Source organism: Tursiops truncatus, chromosome X (genome assembly GCF_011762595.2).
Source record: "Tursiops truncatus isolate mTurTru1 chromosome X, mTurTru1.mat.Y, whole genome shotgun sequence".
Lineage (NCBI taxonomy): Eukaryota > Metazoa > Chordata > Mammalia > Artiodactyla > Delphinidae > Tursiops > Tursiops truncatus.
In genome coordinates this window covers 112176680-112192963 of record NC_047055.1, presented here as the reverse complement: position 1 = coordinate 112192963, position 16284 = coordinate 112176680, and the positions used below count along the sequence as shown (strand labels likewise).

Here is a 16284-nt window from a genome sequence, read left to right as displayed (position 1 = left end):
GGGCTCAGTAGTTGCAGCACGCGGGCTCTAGAGCGCAGGCTCAGTAGTTGTGGCGCACGGGCTTAGCTGCTCCACGGCATGTGGGATCTTCCCAGACCAGGGATCGAACCCATGCCCCCTGCATCGGCAGGCGGATTCTTAACCAGTGCGCTACCAGGGAAGTCCAGGGCTTCTCTTTCTGTAGTTTATTTTGTGTTTAACCCATGATAACTGAAAGAGTTATGCAAGTGTATGCCGGACTCACAGCTATGAGTATCATTTTGGATGTTCAAATGCAAGTTTTAAGGGAGCTTGAGGGAACCTTCAAAGAAATGGAGGAAACCAGCAGAGAACAGGGAACTGGTGAAATTCCCTGGATATTGTGAAGGCCGTCATACAAATCACTGCTGCCTTAGGGTTACTATATGAACAGTAGCTACGGCATGCATAGAAGTTGGAAGAAACTACCGCTAAAGGCCCATGAGGAGATTTGAAAAGAATGGGGCACTGCTGGTGTACTCCTGCCTGTGACCTTTACAGGGGTGCTGCTCTTTAACTTGGCATCCGAAGTCATCTACAGTCATCTCCATTTTATCTTTTTAAACCATTTTTACCACTACTACTTTTAACAAGCTTTCTCCAATTCTTTTTTTTAATTAATTAATTAATTGTTTATTTTTTGGCTGCATTGTGTCTTTGTCGCTGCGTGCAGCTGTCTCTAGTTGCAGCGAGCAGGGGCTACTCTTTATTGCGGTGCGCGGGCTTCTCATTGTGGTGGCTTCTCTTGTTGCGGAGCTCAGGCTCTAGGCGCGTGGGCTTCACTAGCTGTGGCTCACGGGCTCTAGAGCACAGGCTCAGTAGTTGTGGTGCACGGGCTTAGTTGCTCTGTGGCATGTGGGATCTTCCCGGACCAGGGCTTGAACCCGTGTCCCCTGCATTGGCAGGTGGATTCTTAACCACTGTGCCACCAGGGAAGCCCATGTTTTCTCCAATTCTTAACAATCATGCATGTGACTCTGATACAAGAGCTACAAAGACTGCGTTGATAAATATAGTGTTTAGGACTGTAGTAATATAATATTCACAACGTTAATGTTATGAGTGATTAATGTATGCATGGTTATTAGAAATAAACAATAAGGGGAACAGAAGGGTCAAAGGACCAAATTAAGAGAAAGTCAGTTCACAGTTTTGTCTGAGGCCAGGCCTACTGTCAGCCAGAAAATTACTGGATACCACCCTAGTTCCTAAGAGGAACTAGGTGAATAGTCTGAGAGAGCAAGATCAGCATCTGGGAGGAAGAGGACAGGAAAATTAACACTTACTGGGCTCTTCCTTTGTGCTAGGTACTTATTTATCTCCTTTAATTCTCAAGCCTCAGAAGAACCTTTGCCTGCTACTGTAAGAACCATTAAGAGAATTATTTCCCCACTAAGCAAGAAACTGCTTTAATGATTCTTGGATGATTATGGAGACCTAAACAGCCCAGACTCCCTACTTCCTCTGCATGGATCATCAGAGCATGGAGTCCTCTGGCCAGCTGAGAAAGGATAGAAAATTCTGGAGTCCAGGAAGGTATCTTGGCTTAAGGGGCTATACAGCACCCTACCTTCTGCTATGAAGGCAGTCTCTCTCCCAGCCCTACTGGAATAACGGATAAAAATAATCAAGTCTCTCCAGCAGGGAAGGGAGAAAACAAAATACACTGGCTGGAGCAAGTTAACTGGTGAGAAATTCAACTAATTGTGCATAAATATGAATTAACACGCAACCATTCCTGGGGAGGGAGATGGTGGAAGGTGATGACTACCTGTTATATTCTGGTATGGATCAATTTAATTAGATAAATTTCGTATACTTCATGAGTGGAAGAAATAAAAATTTTACTTCAGGTGCATAAAGACAAGAAAGGATTGAGCCTTCAGAAAGCCAGAAGAAAGGAAAACAGTATTAAATTCTAGAAGATGAAAGAAAAGTAGATCTAGGATATAGGAAGGAGGCAGATCGGAGGGCAAAGAACAAAGGGAAGAGAGGAAAACATGAGGTGTGAAGAAGGGAGAAAAATCCAGACAGAATGAAATGGCTCTACCACAAATAGAAACCAGGAGACATGCTCAAGAGAAATCACAGGGGCAGCTCCATATGTCAAGAAGGTCTGAGTGAAGATTAAAGGGTCAAGTAATGATGCAAGGCTTGTATAACAAAAAAGTAGCAGTACCCAGTGTTCTCGATACCCTTTCAGCTCTGTTCATTGTTCCCTCTGGTATTTATATGATAGCTAATAACCTTATACTATTTTCTCCTGACTCAACAATTTCAGATATCACCTTTAGACATCCTATTACAGCTGACGTGACACTCATATCACACATTTTGGTTAAATCAATATTGAGTCTTTACAAATATTATGACTATGTAAACACTGTTCACTGCTTGAAGTAATATACTCTAGTTACATTTCTTGTATGCAACGTTTCTATTTTTGTTAAATTTATAGTTGCTTTGTTTTAAAACTTGCTTTCTTTCCTTTGCACCTATCTCAAATTCTTCTCACTTTGCCTCTCAAGTGGATTTTCAATACTCAAACCTACTGGACAATTCATAACTTCTTTTTTTCCCCTGAAGACAGCCCTCCTGGAAACATCTGTCTGCTTCAATCTGGACTGAGTACTCTCTAAGCCTACTGAATGAACTAGTCTTCTGAAGCATCCTTTATTCATCGTAACGGGAAGGAACTTTCTTCACTGTGCTTGTACATGTTGGGTCTTCTGCTGCCTGAATCTCATGTCTTTCCTTTAGTTAATAACCTTCTACTGTTGGCAGAAGAAGGTATTCTTCTTCCAAAGAATAGGTACATGTCTGAAAATACCTTCATTGAAAATCATTTTCACTAAGCATTTCAAAGGCACTGCTCCTTGACTTTTAACTTTCAATGTTGAAATATCGTATATTATTCTTATACCCAGGCCTTTATTTTATAAATTTCTTTATTTTTCATTTTTGGCTGCGTTGGGTTTTTGTTGCTGTGCTTGGGCTCTCTAGTTGCGGTGAGTGGGGGCTACTCTTTGTTGCAGTGCACGGGCTTCTCACTGCGGTGGCTTCTCTTGATGCGGAGCATAGGCTCTAGGCACGTGGGCTTCAGTAGTTGTGGTACAAGGGCTCAGTAGTTGCAGCGCGTGGGCTCTAGAGCGCAGGCTCGGTAGTTGGGGCGCACGGGCTTAGTTGCTCCGTGGCATATGGTATCTTCCCGGACCAGGGATCAAACCTGTGTGCCCTGCATTGGCAGGCGGATTCTTAACCACTGCGCCACCAGGGAAGTCCCCCAGCCTTTATATATGGTATGAAAAAAATTTCTAAAAGCTTGTCTTAGTCTGTTTGGGCTGCTATAACAGAATACCATAGACTGAGTTGCTTACAACAAACAGAAATTTATTTCTCACAATTCTATAGCCTGGGAAGTGCAAGTCCAAGTCGCCAGCAGATTCTGTGTCTGGCGAGGATCTGTTTCCTTGTTCGTAGATAGCCATCTTCTTGCTGTGTCTTCACAGGGCAGAAGGGGTGAGGGAGCTCTCTGGGGTCCATTTTATAAGGGCACTAATCCCATTTATGAGGGCTCTGCCCTTCTGATCCAACCACCTCCCAAAGGCCCCACTTTTAAACTTCATCACATTGGAGCTTGGGCTTCAACATACAAATTTTGAGGGAACACATCCAGCCCACAGCAAAACTTTTAGGATCTTCCCTTTATCCCTGGTGTTTTGATATTTCATAATAACGATCCTTCTTGAGTAGGGTGGTTCTTCTTCTTTTTATTTTATTTTTTTGGTCATTATTAACAGGCTTTCAGTAGGCTGTTTTAATCCGGAGACTCGTGGTCCTCATGTTGGGGGAAAAAAAATTTTTTTTTGGCATTTTAGTATTCTGCCTAATCTAAGAGCACGATTAGCACTGTACCATTAAGAAAGAGAAAGTGCTGCCAATTAAAATGTGTCACACCTTTGATTATAACAAACATTCTGATTTCAGACATATTAAGATGTTGGGGGGGAAAACATGTATCTTATGGTATTTCTTTCCTAATTTCTTCCCCTCCATTTCCCCACTGTCTCTTTCTGGAATTCCTATTAGGTAAATGTTAAATTGCTTCTCTTTCTTTTTCTCTCCTACTTTCTATTTGTCCTGTTCTATTTTGGGGAAAGTTTCCTCCATTTTAGCTTCTAAATATTCTACTAAAATATAAAATATTACTATCACATTTTTAATTTCTAACAGTTTCTTCTTTTTCTGTTTTTAAAAAAATAGCATACTGGGCTTCCCTGGTGGCACAGAGGTTAAGAATCCGCCTGCCAATTCAGGGGATACGGGTTCGGGCCCTGGTCCGGGAAGATCCCATGTGCCGCAGAGCAACTAAGCCCGTGCGCCACAACTACTGAGCCTGCGCTCTAGAGCCCGCGAGTCACAACAGCTGAGCCCACGTGCCACAACTACTGAAGCCTGCATGCCTAGGGCCCGTGCTCCGCAACAAGAGAAGCCATCGCAATGAGAAGCCCGTGCACTGCAACAAGGAGTAGCCCCTGCTTGCCGCAACTAGAGAAAGCCTGCACGCATCAATGAAGACCCAATGCAGCCAAAAATAAATAAATAAATAAAAGTAGATTTAAAAAACAGCATTCTACTCTTGTTTTAGGAAATCAATTTCATCTCTTAGCACTCAAAGGATATTAATTTATTTTTTCTTTTTCCTTTTTCCTGCATTGTCCGTTTCCCCCAAGATCTTATTCTTTCATGTTGGAATCCTTTCTCAAGTGTCTGGTGATATTTGGCTTTTAACTCATTTTAAGAGTGATGCACTAAGAAGTGGACCAGATGTTCTGGAGCTTGTCAACTGGTAGGCTTTCTTGTAGGTTAAATGGTCAAGTAGCCAGCCTTTACACTGAAGATCTCTCAAATATCAGTATCTGAAGGTCTTTTATCAGGTATCATTCAGTTTCTTCAGGAAAGACGACTCTACTCTCCTGTCTGGAGGATATGGTCTTGGTTGGTGAAATGGGGAGGGGAAGGGGATCATAACACCATTGAGGAGTAGGCTTTCCCTTGATCTCCCTGTTTCCAGCCCAGTGTCTCACCCCACTTCCTACTATGCCTGGGGTTCCCCATGTATGGAGCCTCTCTGGTTCATTTTTCTCTATAAAATACTTTGTCTCTTCCAGGGGTAGGAGAGGGGTTAGAGTAAAGGCTTTTCATATCGACATTCAACCAATCTCTATTTTCAGCCTGGGCCATACCTCCACTTTCCACAATACTTAGTGACCTCATTCTTGAGCTCTTCTGGGGCTTTGGGGCCCTGAATAAGGCTTGCTTCTTGATGATATACTCCTCACCAGCACTTAGGTCCTATAACTTCATCTTGTTATGACTCTTTTATCTGCTTTTCATATTTATATATTGTGGTTCAAATAACAGAAGTGTTCTAATTACAAAGACCGTGTTTCCGTTTCTTATTGTCCTTGTTGTTTTGGGTGATAATTTCCCAGAGGACAAGAGGACAAAAACAGCTTTATTTTGCCATTTTAAAACTGCAAGTTTCCCTTATGTGTTTCTGTGTCTCTAACAAGTTAGCAGAGTTCTTGGCACCAAACAGACATTCATTAACTACTTCGTTAATGAATGATTAGATGTAGTCAGAGTACAGACTAAGCTGCTCTAACAAAAAGGCCCCAAAATGCAAAGTCTCGAGCAAGGTAAGTGCCTATTTTTCTCTCTTGGAGCAGTCCATAGGCACGAGGCTAGGTTAGAGTGAAGAGGTGTCGCTAGATCCTTAGGTCACTAAGGATCCAGGTTTCTTCTCTCTTGTTATTCTCTATCTGCCCTATAGTCTTCTTGAGGCCAAAACTGGCTAATCATCACACTCTGCATTCTAGCCCATAGAAAAGGGGTCAATCAACCTACAAGAAAGCCTACCAGTCGACGACCTCCATACATACAGTTAGCATCTCACAGTTCCTATGGGCCAGGAATCTGGGCCAACAAACATGTGAGCTTGGAAGCAGATCCTTCTCCAGTCAAGGTACAGATGAGACTCTAGCCCTGGCAAACTCCTTGACTGTAGTCTGTGAGAGACTCTGAACCAAAGAAAGCCGTGCCCAGATTCCTGGCCCACAGAACCGGTGAGATAATAAATGTATGTTGTTTTAAGCTACTAAGCTTGGGGTAATTTGTTATGCATAAAATAACTGCTGCGACATCTCAACTTTCACTATTTAAATGATCAGTAATTGACAAAAACTTTTAACTGTACATTAGAGGCAAATACAATTTAAAAGTATAAGGCTAATACATATTTGACCGTCTTTTGGATTTAATACCATTAAAGAAATATTAGGTTTTCATCTTATACTCAATTCCTATAATGTGGAATGATCTCAACAACTTTACCCACGTAGTATCTTAGTCCTGCACCTTTTCAACCTACCTCTAGAATGCAGTTCACTTCCAGATGTAAATGTTGCTAATGCTGTGAGTACTCAGAGGGAAAGTATGAGCCATGTACGCAGAATACCACAATGGAAAATTATTTGATTTTAGACTTCAGAGAATAAAAAATTTAGAGGTTTTCCTTCCAAAGGAATTGTTGCAAAAATAGAAAAGGTGGCTGATGGCAAAAAAAATCAATATTAATACTTACTGATTGTTTTTACATTTGCTTAAATGCTAATAAACATATACTATAGACCAATGAAGTAAAATAACCCAAATGGTTTGGGAGATGCAGAAATCTAGACCAAATCTGAAGGCAGCCTTGGGCACTAGGCCCCATGATAGCCAAGACTTAATTCACATGTTCCTTTAATTAACAAGCACTGATGGAACACCTACTGGGTACTGGGAGCCAGATACGTGGATGTAAAAACAAGGAGTAAGTCAGACATGGTCACTGCCTCATGTAGCTCACAGTTTAGTAGGAAATACAGACAAGTAAATAAGCAATGGAATCTAGTGTGGTGTTGTCATGTAGCATACACATAGGCTGCTAGGGCAGCACAAAGGAAAAATACTCAATTCAAGGTGGAAATGAAAGTGGTAGCTGTGTCAGGAAGACACCTCAGTTGAAGTGATAGCAAAACTTGGACCTAAAGGATGACCAGGACTTCATTGGAGGGGGGTGGTAATGGAAAATAATTCTGGGAGAGGGACTATCACCTATGAAGGCTCAGGAGTAAAAGAGAACCGGAAACATACGACTGATTAGACTTTCAGTAGAGGGTAGAAGTGTGCAAAGGTTTTATTACGCAGGGTTTGTCACACTGCAGAGTTTGGACTTTATTTAAAGGAAGCAAAAAACTTATGAAGGGTTTTGAGAAGAAGAGTACAATGATCCCACTCTTTCATAACTGATGTTAAAAAGCACATAGAGGGCTTCCCTGGTGGCACAGTGGTTGAGAGTCTGCCTGCCGATGCAGGGGACACGGGTTCGTGCCCTGGTCTGGGAAGATCCCACATGCCACGGAGCAGCTGGGCCCGTGAGCCATGGCCGCTGAGCCTGCGCGTCAGGAGCCTGTGCTCCGCAACGGGAGAGGCCCGCGTACCGCAAAAAAAAAAAAAAAGCACATAGAAACATCTAATTTTTTTTACATACTAGCAATAACTAAATGGAAGACACAACAGAAAAGAATTCCCACTTACAATAGAACAAAAACTATAAAATGTCTATGAATTATCTTAATAAGAAATGTACAAAACCATATTAAGAAACCATAAAATTTTGATAAAGGATATAAAAGAATATCAGAATAAATGAATGTTCTTGGAAGTGAAGACCCAATATTTATTAAAATAATTTTCCTCATGTTAATTTATAAATTTAATGCTATTTGCATAAAAGTCTCAATAAAATTTTCAGGAGTGTTTGATAAACTGATTCTAAAGTTCATCTAGTAGATGTATAAGACTACAATTTTGAAAGGTAAAAAAGACAGGAAGGCTTGCCTTGCCACATATAAAAAACATATAATAAAAGTACAGTAATTGAAAAGGTACGTAAAGTCAAACATTCAGGGATGTTGTGGGTTGAACTGTGTCCTCCAAAAAGGTATGTTCAAGTTCTAATCCTCGGTACCTGTGAATGTGATCTTACTTGAAAATAGGGTCTTTGCAGGTGTGATAAGGTTAAGATGAAGCCATACTGGAATAAGGTGGGCCCTAATCCAATGACTGGTGTCCTTATAAGAAGAGGGAAATTTGGACACAGACCCACAGGGAGAATGCCATGTGACAATGGAGGCAGAGATTGGAGTGATGTCTACAAGCCAAGGAATGCCAAGGACTGCCAGCAGACAACAGAAGCTGGAACAGGCAAGGAAGGATCCTCCCCCAGAACTTTCAGAGAGAACATGGATCTGTCGACACCTTGATTTCAAACTTCTAGTCTTACAAACTGAGAGAATAAATTTCTGTTATTTAAGCCACCCACTTGTGGTACTTCATTAGGGCAGTCCTAGGAAACTAATACTAGGGGTATATGGCTATTTTACATCTGGTAAAAGAGGGATCTCAAATGAGTGGGAATGAATGGGTTTTATTTATTCAGTAAGTAGAGATTAGGACAACCCATTTGGAAAGAAAAGTTATATTTCTGCATCGTAACAGGTACTAAAATTCCAAGTAGACCACAAATCTAAATGCAAAAAACAAAACCATAAAAGTGGTAGATGAAAATGTGAGAGGATATTTTTATAAACTTGATTCAAGGAAGGATTTTCTAACTAAAACATGAAACCCAGAAGCCAGAACTGACCATTTAAAAATGAAAACTTCTGTACACATACAGTGAAAGACAACATAATCACTGTTAAAAAAAAAGTAGGGGGAAAACATTTGCAAGATATATTATAGACATGGAGTTAACATCCAGAATATATACAGAGATCATATAGACCATAATGAGACAGTAAGTAACCCAAAAGAAAATTGGGCAAATACAAAAATACAAAGGCCAATAATGCATGGACACTTCACTAATAATCAAATGAGATGCAAACTGAAAAGAGAAAGTATGATTTATTTAGTGTGGCTCAAATTAAAAATAATTTCTGATAATATCTAGTGTTGAATAGGGTATGGTCAAACAAACACTCACATATAGTGAAGTTTTTACAACTTTTTGGTTTGGAGGGCAATCTGGCAATGCTTATTGAGATTTAAATGTTCATATCCTTTGTTCCAGCACATCCTTTTCTAAGACTATGTCCTACTGAAACACAAGTTCACAAAAATAAATGGGGGAAAATTACATTAAGTACAAGACATGCACAAAACAGAATACTATGAAACCATTTAAAATAAGGCAGATCTACAGGTATTGGCATAAAAAGATGTTCAAGACATATTAAGTGAAAAAAGCAAGTGGCAGAGTATATATATTTTGTAAATATCAATAATAATTGTCTTATATACAGAAGAAAATGATGATAATAACTGAGCTGCTAACAATGGTTTTCTTGCAAGAGGAGACAATTTATTAATTCATTTACTTAATATTTAATGAGTGTCTATTACGTGCCAGGCACTGGTCTAGGTGCTGGGGATTCAGGACTGAACCAAAAACACAAGATGAGGAAATGGTGAGCAATCATTTTCAACATTAAGTATCTCCAAAAAATAATGACCTTTATACTTATTTCACTAATAAATCTATGGTTAGTTTGCTTTTAAGTTTTTTTTTTAAATGAAAAACCTTCAACAATGTAAAGTAGTTTGTCTTGTCCTTCTCTTAAAATCAGTCTCATCAAACAGTTTTTAAAAATGTCACTGGCACATTCAAGAATGTATTTTGGTAAAATTAATGTGAAAGCATCAACAAGTTTCTAACACTGTAAAATCATTACTTTGTTCAGTTTAAAAATAAGAATACTTAAATTTTATGGTATCTGATTTATCTGTATCCCTTATGATACAATATTTTACTTACAGTTTGTGGATTAATCTCCTCCTCTCCCATAGGTTCATCCATAATTTGCTGTCCATTCTGTGAAAAGTATAGCAAGTAGAAAGTTACCAAAACAGATCTCACATCAGTTTAAGTCAAATGAAGACAGGTAAAACAAAACCGTATAGGAATATTTTCACCCCTAAAGGGTTCTAATGAAGTACAGAACCACCATTTAAGTATGCAGTTGCCAATTTGCAACAGGTTGTGCTTCAAAAGTTAATGTGTAAACTGATTATTTAAAACTATAAAAATATTTTTTCCATGGAAATGATATAATAAATGATGGTTACCTTTCCAGGTAAGCTCTTGAGTTTAATAGTTAAATGCACTACAGTGGTCTTATTTAAACCTCACCAAACATTGTTTACAATACATTCTGTGTCAAAACACATTCTAAATTCCAACTCCATTGAAAATCAGGGCAAATGATTAATTATTTGGGGGAAAATTAAGCTAGGTCTCTACATCAAAGAGATTCCAGATGGATTAAACGTTTAAATGTCAAAAAGTAAAATTATACAAGTATTAGAAGAAAATATAGGTGAGTGCTACTTATGAGGTAAGGAGGCAGAAATCATAAAGGAAAGAAAAATGACATTTGAATCCATAAAAGTTTAAAACGTCTTCTGCCGGACATTAAAAAGATAAAGACAAATTGATTACAAAAAAATAAAAGCAACATATGACAAAGGGTTGGTATCCTCAATACATAAAGAACTTCATTTTACAAACCTGTAAGAAAAAACAATGAACCTCAACAGAAATGAGCAATAAGGGAAAAAAAGAGTTCAGCCTTAATGCTAATCAAAGAAATGCATTTAACCAAAAGATACCTTCGCCTTTCAAATTGCTAACGATTTACAGAAAAAAAAATACCCAGTGCTAATACGGATATGGGGAAAAGAGCACTCTGGATATACTGCTGGAGAAAGTGTAAATCAGCACAACCCTTCAAGAAGGCAATCTAAGTCTGTATTTAAAAAACAAAAAGAGACACATAAAACTTTGAAATGTCCCATCATTTCAACTTTAAAAAAAAAAAAGACAAGTGTGCAAAGATATACATATAAGAATGCTCACCATAACTTTTTCCAAAAAGAACTCCAAATTGTAAACCTAAATTCCTAACAATAGAGAACTAGTTAAATATATCATGGTACATCCATATAATGGAATACTATGCAGTCACTAAAAATGATGATAAAGATGTAAATTTATTGACATGGAAAGACAGTCACATGTAATAAGTGAAAAAAGCAGTTTACAAAACAATATGAATTGTAATGATCCCATTTTAAATAAATATATACATGTTTTAATGTATATATTTGTATGGGAAAAACTCTGGAAGGATATACACCAAAATGTTAACAGTGGCTATCTCTGAGTGGTAGAATTTTAGACAATTTAAATTGTTTGTTTTGCTTATTTGGATTTTCTAATGTGTCTACAATGTCTATGATGAATATGTATTATTTGTGTAATTAAAAACAAAACAAAACCAAAAGTCAGGTATACGTAATGTCTTCTCTAGTTCCCTCACTGGGAAAAGGAGTAAATGCCCCTGACCACTTGTTAATTCAACAAATGTACAAGGATCTAAGCTAACCATCTTTGGAGAATTATCAACTGGGAAATAAAAGGTAGCCCACCCATTACCCCACATCGCACATGAGACAGCTGCTCTGAACTTGAACTCCTCTCTCTACTCTCCCTATCTCTATTTATTCACCCAACCATTCATCCATCCATTTCATTTCATTCATGCTATGTTCTAGGCACCAAGCTGGAGATGAAAGGTTAATGAAACATGCCCCTATCCTAAAGATCCATCTTACAGGACCTCACAGGTCTACTGACCCTTAAAAAGGGTAACTTTCATTTTCAAACACTCAGAGTATGTTCCTAGGTTAGGGAATGCCCACACAATATTACAAAGCACAGAAATGGTGCCAAAATGCAGAAAAGGGGGAGGCAGGTATAAAATCTTTATTTTCCAAAGACACTTTCAGAGGCTATGTATTGCCCACTTCTTTGGTAAGGACTCAAATAACTCCAGGATACATCCTCTTAAAAGCCACAACCATTTATTCAACTGAACACTGATGATTTTTATCCAAACATTCCAGACAAACCTTAAACTAGCTCTTAAGAACATTGGTTTTGGAGTCAGACACCTAGATTCAAATTTCTGCTCTTACACTAATTATGAAGCCTTGAACAAGTTATTTAAACTATCTAAGCTCTACTTTCTTCATATGGAAAGTGGAGATTGAAAAGTCTTCAGAGAGTTGTGAAGACTAAATGAGAATAATGACATAAGACCTGTCACATAGTAAACAATCAAAGTTAGCTATTTTAATTATAGCCAAAATTCAATCACTCCCTCTGTGGCCCACCAATCTGCTACTTCTCCTGCATTTGCTCTTAGTAAATGGTATCATCATTAATCTAGTAGCCCAACGTAGATTTTCTCGTTAATTATACACAGTGTTCTCTTCCGACTGACACAGATCTACTCAATGGCTCCCCATTATTTGGCTTTTAGAACCCTTGGTTTAACTTGAGCTACATTTATATCTTCCATGGGAATATAATTTGAGAATCATCTGCTCCTTGTAATTTTCAATGCAAAGTAACAATCACAGCTTATAACTTACTTTTTGGTGTGGTAGAAACAGCACTAAAATCAGAATTGGTAGACCAGGGGTAGAGTCCTAGGTCTGCCACTTAAAAGCTTTATGATTTGGGGCAATTCAGACTTTCTCCTAACCTATTACTTGATCTGTTCAAAATGGGGATACCTGCCCTGTCTACTCAAAGGGTTGTTGTTAAGCTCAAAACTGAGATAACTCATAAGAAAATACATTATAAACTGTAAGAAGCTGTACCAACGCAAATTACTATTATTAAGGTAAGGTAGCTTCATGAGGATAAAATAATACTGCATAAAGACCTTTTGATCTTAGAATCAGAAAAAGTTTAGAATTGGTAAGGGATCTTGAAAGTTTTCTGTTCCAAATATACAAATATACTCATATCATATGCTTAAGTTCTTTCTATCCCATTCTCACCTATATTTGAACACTATCAGGACAAGAAAGAAGTATCTCACCAGGCAGCTTACTATACTAACTCAGAAAAAGCACTGGCTGCTCGATAATGCTCTTCTTCATACAGTAACTTTCCTCAAATGCAAATTTCCTTTAAGAGGATTACTAATACATGATGACTAACTTGCCTGTACTCTATCTACAAAGTCACAGAAGTAAATCTACAGCTATGACTATAAACTACCCCAAGTCTGTTCTTTCCTAGATAACTCGAGGTCCTTCAAACACTCCTTTTAGAAGATGAGACCACTTTCTTCTCTGAGCATGCATCCAATTCATCTGAAAGGGTAGTAAAGAGAATTGTGTGCAATTAACATTGCAACCTTGATATGACCAATGCAGAGTAAAGTAAAGGGCATATCACCTCCCTTGCCCTACATAATAAACTTATATTAATGCAGTTCACATATGCATTATTTTTGGAAGGTCCACAACACATTGCTCGGTCATATTATTTTTTTCCCTGTTTTCTGTCTGTTACTTCCTTGTTTTCTTCACTTACACTGCAACTAAGCCTTCTATCCTCTATTCCGTACTTAGTCTCATGAATAAAGCCTTACTTTAAATTTTTGATTCATCTTTTTCCAGTTCTGATTCATTGCTACAACCTCTACAGATTAGATTCCAAATCTGCCAATCAGCTACTTCACTATTTTCAGCTTCATGTAATCCATAAATTGTACAACGTATTTTCTTTTCTGAACTTTTCACCCAGCTAATTAATAGCGATATACTAACAAAACAATCTAAGAAAAAAATTAAGTGAAACATCTAAAGGTATTTTATGCTCTACTTTTTGCAAAAACAACTACTTCCTTTCTGAGTTTACCAAAGATTTAAAATTTTGAACAATTTAATTTTTAAAGCAGGAAAATATAAAAGCTAATGTTATCCTACATACCAGTGAAGCTTTACCAAAACCGACCCAAAAAAGCACCTTTAGTTCAACAAACCTTTTGTATCACTTTGCCAAAACAAGGATTCAAATGCTATCTAAAATAGAAATGAGTATATTCAATTCAATTCAAATGCTATCTAAATAGAAATGAGTATAAAGTTACCTAGGCAGCTAAGAATTTTCACTTTTGAAAAAGGACTCTCGGCTTCACTAGAGATTAGGTTACATGGACCACCAGTCTGACTCAATATTGTAATACTTATCGTTCCAAAAGTTCAAGGAATAATACCAATTAAACAAGAAAATTTATTTCTCTAATTTTAAGAAACAAATAGAAAAAAACATGTGGTCTGAATCTGGCTAGTACCAGGTTTAAACCCCAGTTCTGTCACTTACTACTGTAGTTACCTGACCTTGGGTAAGTTACTTAACATTTTGAGCCTCAGTTTCTTCATTTGTAAGATGCATATAATATCTACTTCACAGGGATGCTGTAATTAAAAGGACCCACCAAGGGACAGTAGATGCTCAGTAAATGCTACCTCCTGTCCCCTCTTTGGCCTCAATTGACTGTGTAACATTTACATTTCTACAGTTAGCTTCCAAAGTGTAATGCAATAAAGAAGTACAAGAGAGTGTTGAGATACCTGTTTCACCACTTACTACAGCCAATTTCCTGTCAAGCAGGGTAGAAGAGATCATTCATATGTGTGATATATTTTTATACAATGTGGCTATAGAGTACAAATGCAAAAGAATAGTTTAAACGTGAGGCAAATGTATTTATCCTCTCTCATCCCACCATAATGCCTTCCAGCCAAAAAATCGCAGATCTTGGCAGACTGTACATATGCAAATATTATGTGAAATACTAGAAAAGGTTAGGAAATGCTAATCAAGCTTTACTCTGGTAGTCTGAAATGTGTAAAAGTCAAAAATTAGAATAACGTACAATATGGGCCTTATCAGAACAAATCAGAAAAAGGAGACTGTTAGCTTGAGTTTCAGCAGGTATTGTTTTCAACATTAACTTCTAATGTTGTGGTATAAAATTATCACTTAAGATAATTTTCCTGCTCTTAAGGCAATAAACAATTCAAGTCAGTAATTCTGAACGAACGTTTCAGGACTTCTAGAATATCCCAAAGTATTTTAAGGAAAATTTTGAAGTGTTAAAAATAAGAGTATTTTTCTAATTAAAAAAAATTTATTTTAAGCAACCCTATTAAACAGATTGTTTTGCTGTAATGGCATGTTACAACCACACACATTTCCAGGCCGTTTGGCTGTTTGATACCTCTGAAAAAATGCACTGAGTCCAGCAGGAGATCATCTTGTATAAGTACACTAGGACTAAAAAAATGATCTGTGATTCAAAAATGCTACCTTGAACTTAGTAGGACATATCATCTACTGACATCCTACTACCTGGAAATGAAATGTATATATGAACACTGGGAGAAAAGAATTCCTCACAGAAAACAGCCTAAAGTAACAGGAAGGGAGGAGGAAAAGAATGGGGCCAGAGCCCTAGTGTACTAATTTGGAGACCCAGGTTGTAGATATGAGCAAGAATCATGCCTTTTTTTTTTCCTTTACTGTCCTCAAGTTTCCACAAGTGTATCTGCCTTCCAAACTCCCTGATATCAGCAGTGGTTTTCCTGTCCAAAGTGTATGCCATAGGACTTCCGTGAAGGTGCTGAGGATGAGGCATGAGAAACCTCTCTAAAACTTCAGTTAAGATACCATCAAATTGTTCAGAATCCAAAGAATCTTCTATGCAATCACATTGAAACAATAAGAAACAAGCATTTTATATTCTTAATAAGGAATGTATATAATCCTTACCAATGTGACAGGATTAAGAATCAGCTCCTCATTTATCCTAAGGAAATATCAGAGATGTGCATAAAGACTTATGTACAGTGATATTCATCATACTCATTATACTGAAAAATAGAAAACAATCTAAATGACCAACAGGGGACTGGTTAAATAAATCATAATACATCTATTCATATGTAGGAATACTATGCAATGGTTAAAATCAGGGCCTCAAAGAAAAATTAATGATGCAAAAATATGATTGCAATATATTAAGTTAAAAAGGATACAAAACTAAATAGTATGATCCCAATTTTGCATACCCCCCTCCCAACATGTGTGCATGTAACTGGCAAAACATATATAAAATCTTATCAGTAGTTACCTGGGTCATAGGATTTTCTTCTTTGTACTGTATTTTCAAAATTATATGCATTTATTATATATTTTTTATAAAGAGAAAAACAATCAATGTAACTAGA

The 16284-nt window shown here is 37.6% G+C and overlaps 1 protein-coding gene across 9 annotated transcripts in view; it reads right to left on the bottom strand.

Moving 5' to 3' along the window:
• The window catches only part of RPS6KA3 (ribosomal protein S6 kinase A3), a 110489-nt gene that overhangs the window by 70617 nt on the left and 23588 nt on the right, over window positions 1-16284 (bottom strand). For 6 of the 9 annotated variants that reach the window (XM_019927692.3, XM_019927694.3, XM_073799152.1 and 3 more), the window contains one exon: window positions 9947-10003. In XM_019927692.3, the coding sequence (XP_019783251.1) occupies window positions 9947-10003 (57 nt within the window). Of the gene's footprint in view, window positions 1-9115; window positions 9210-9946; window positions 10004-15826; window positions 15864-16284 lie in introns of those variants that run through there. The other 3 variants (XM_019927689.3, XM_033850157.2, XM_019927693.3) reach the window with 2 other exon arrangements.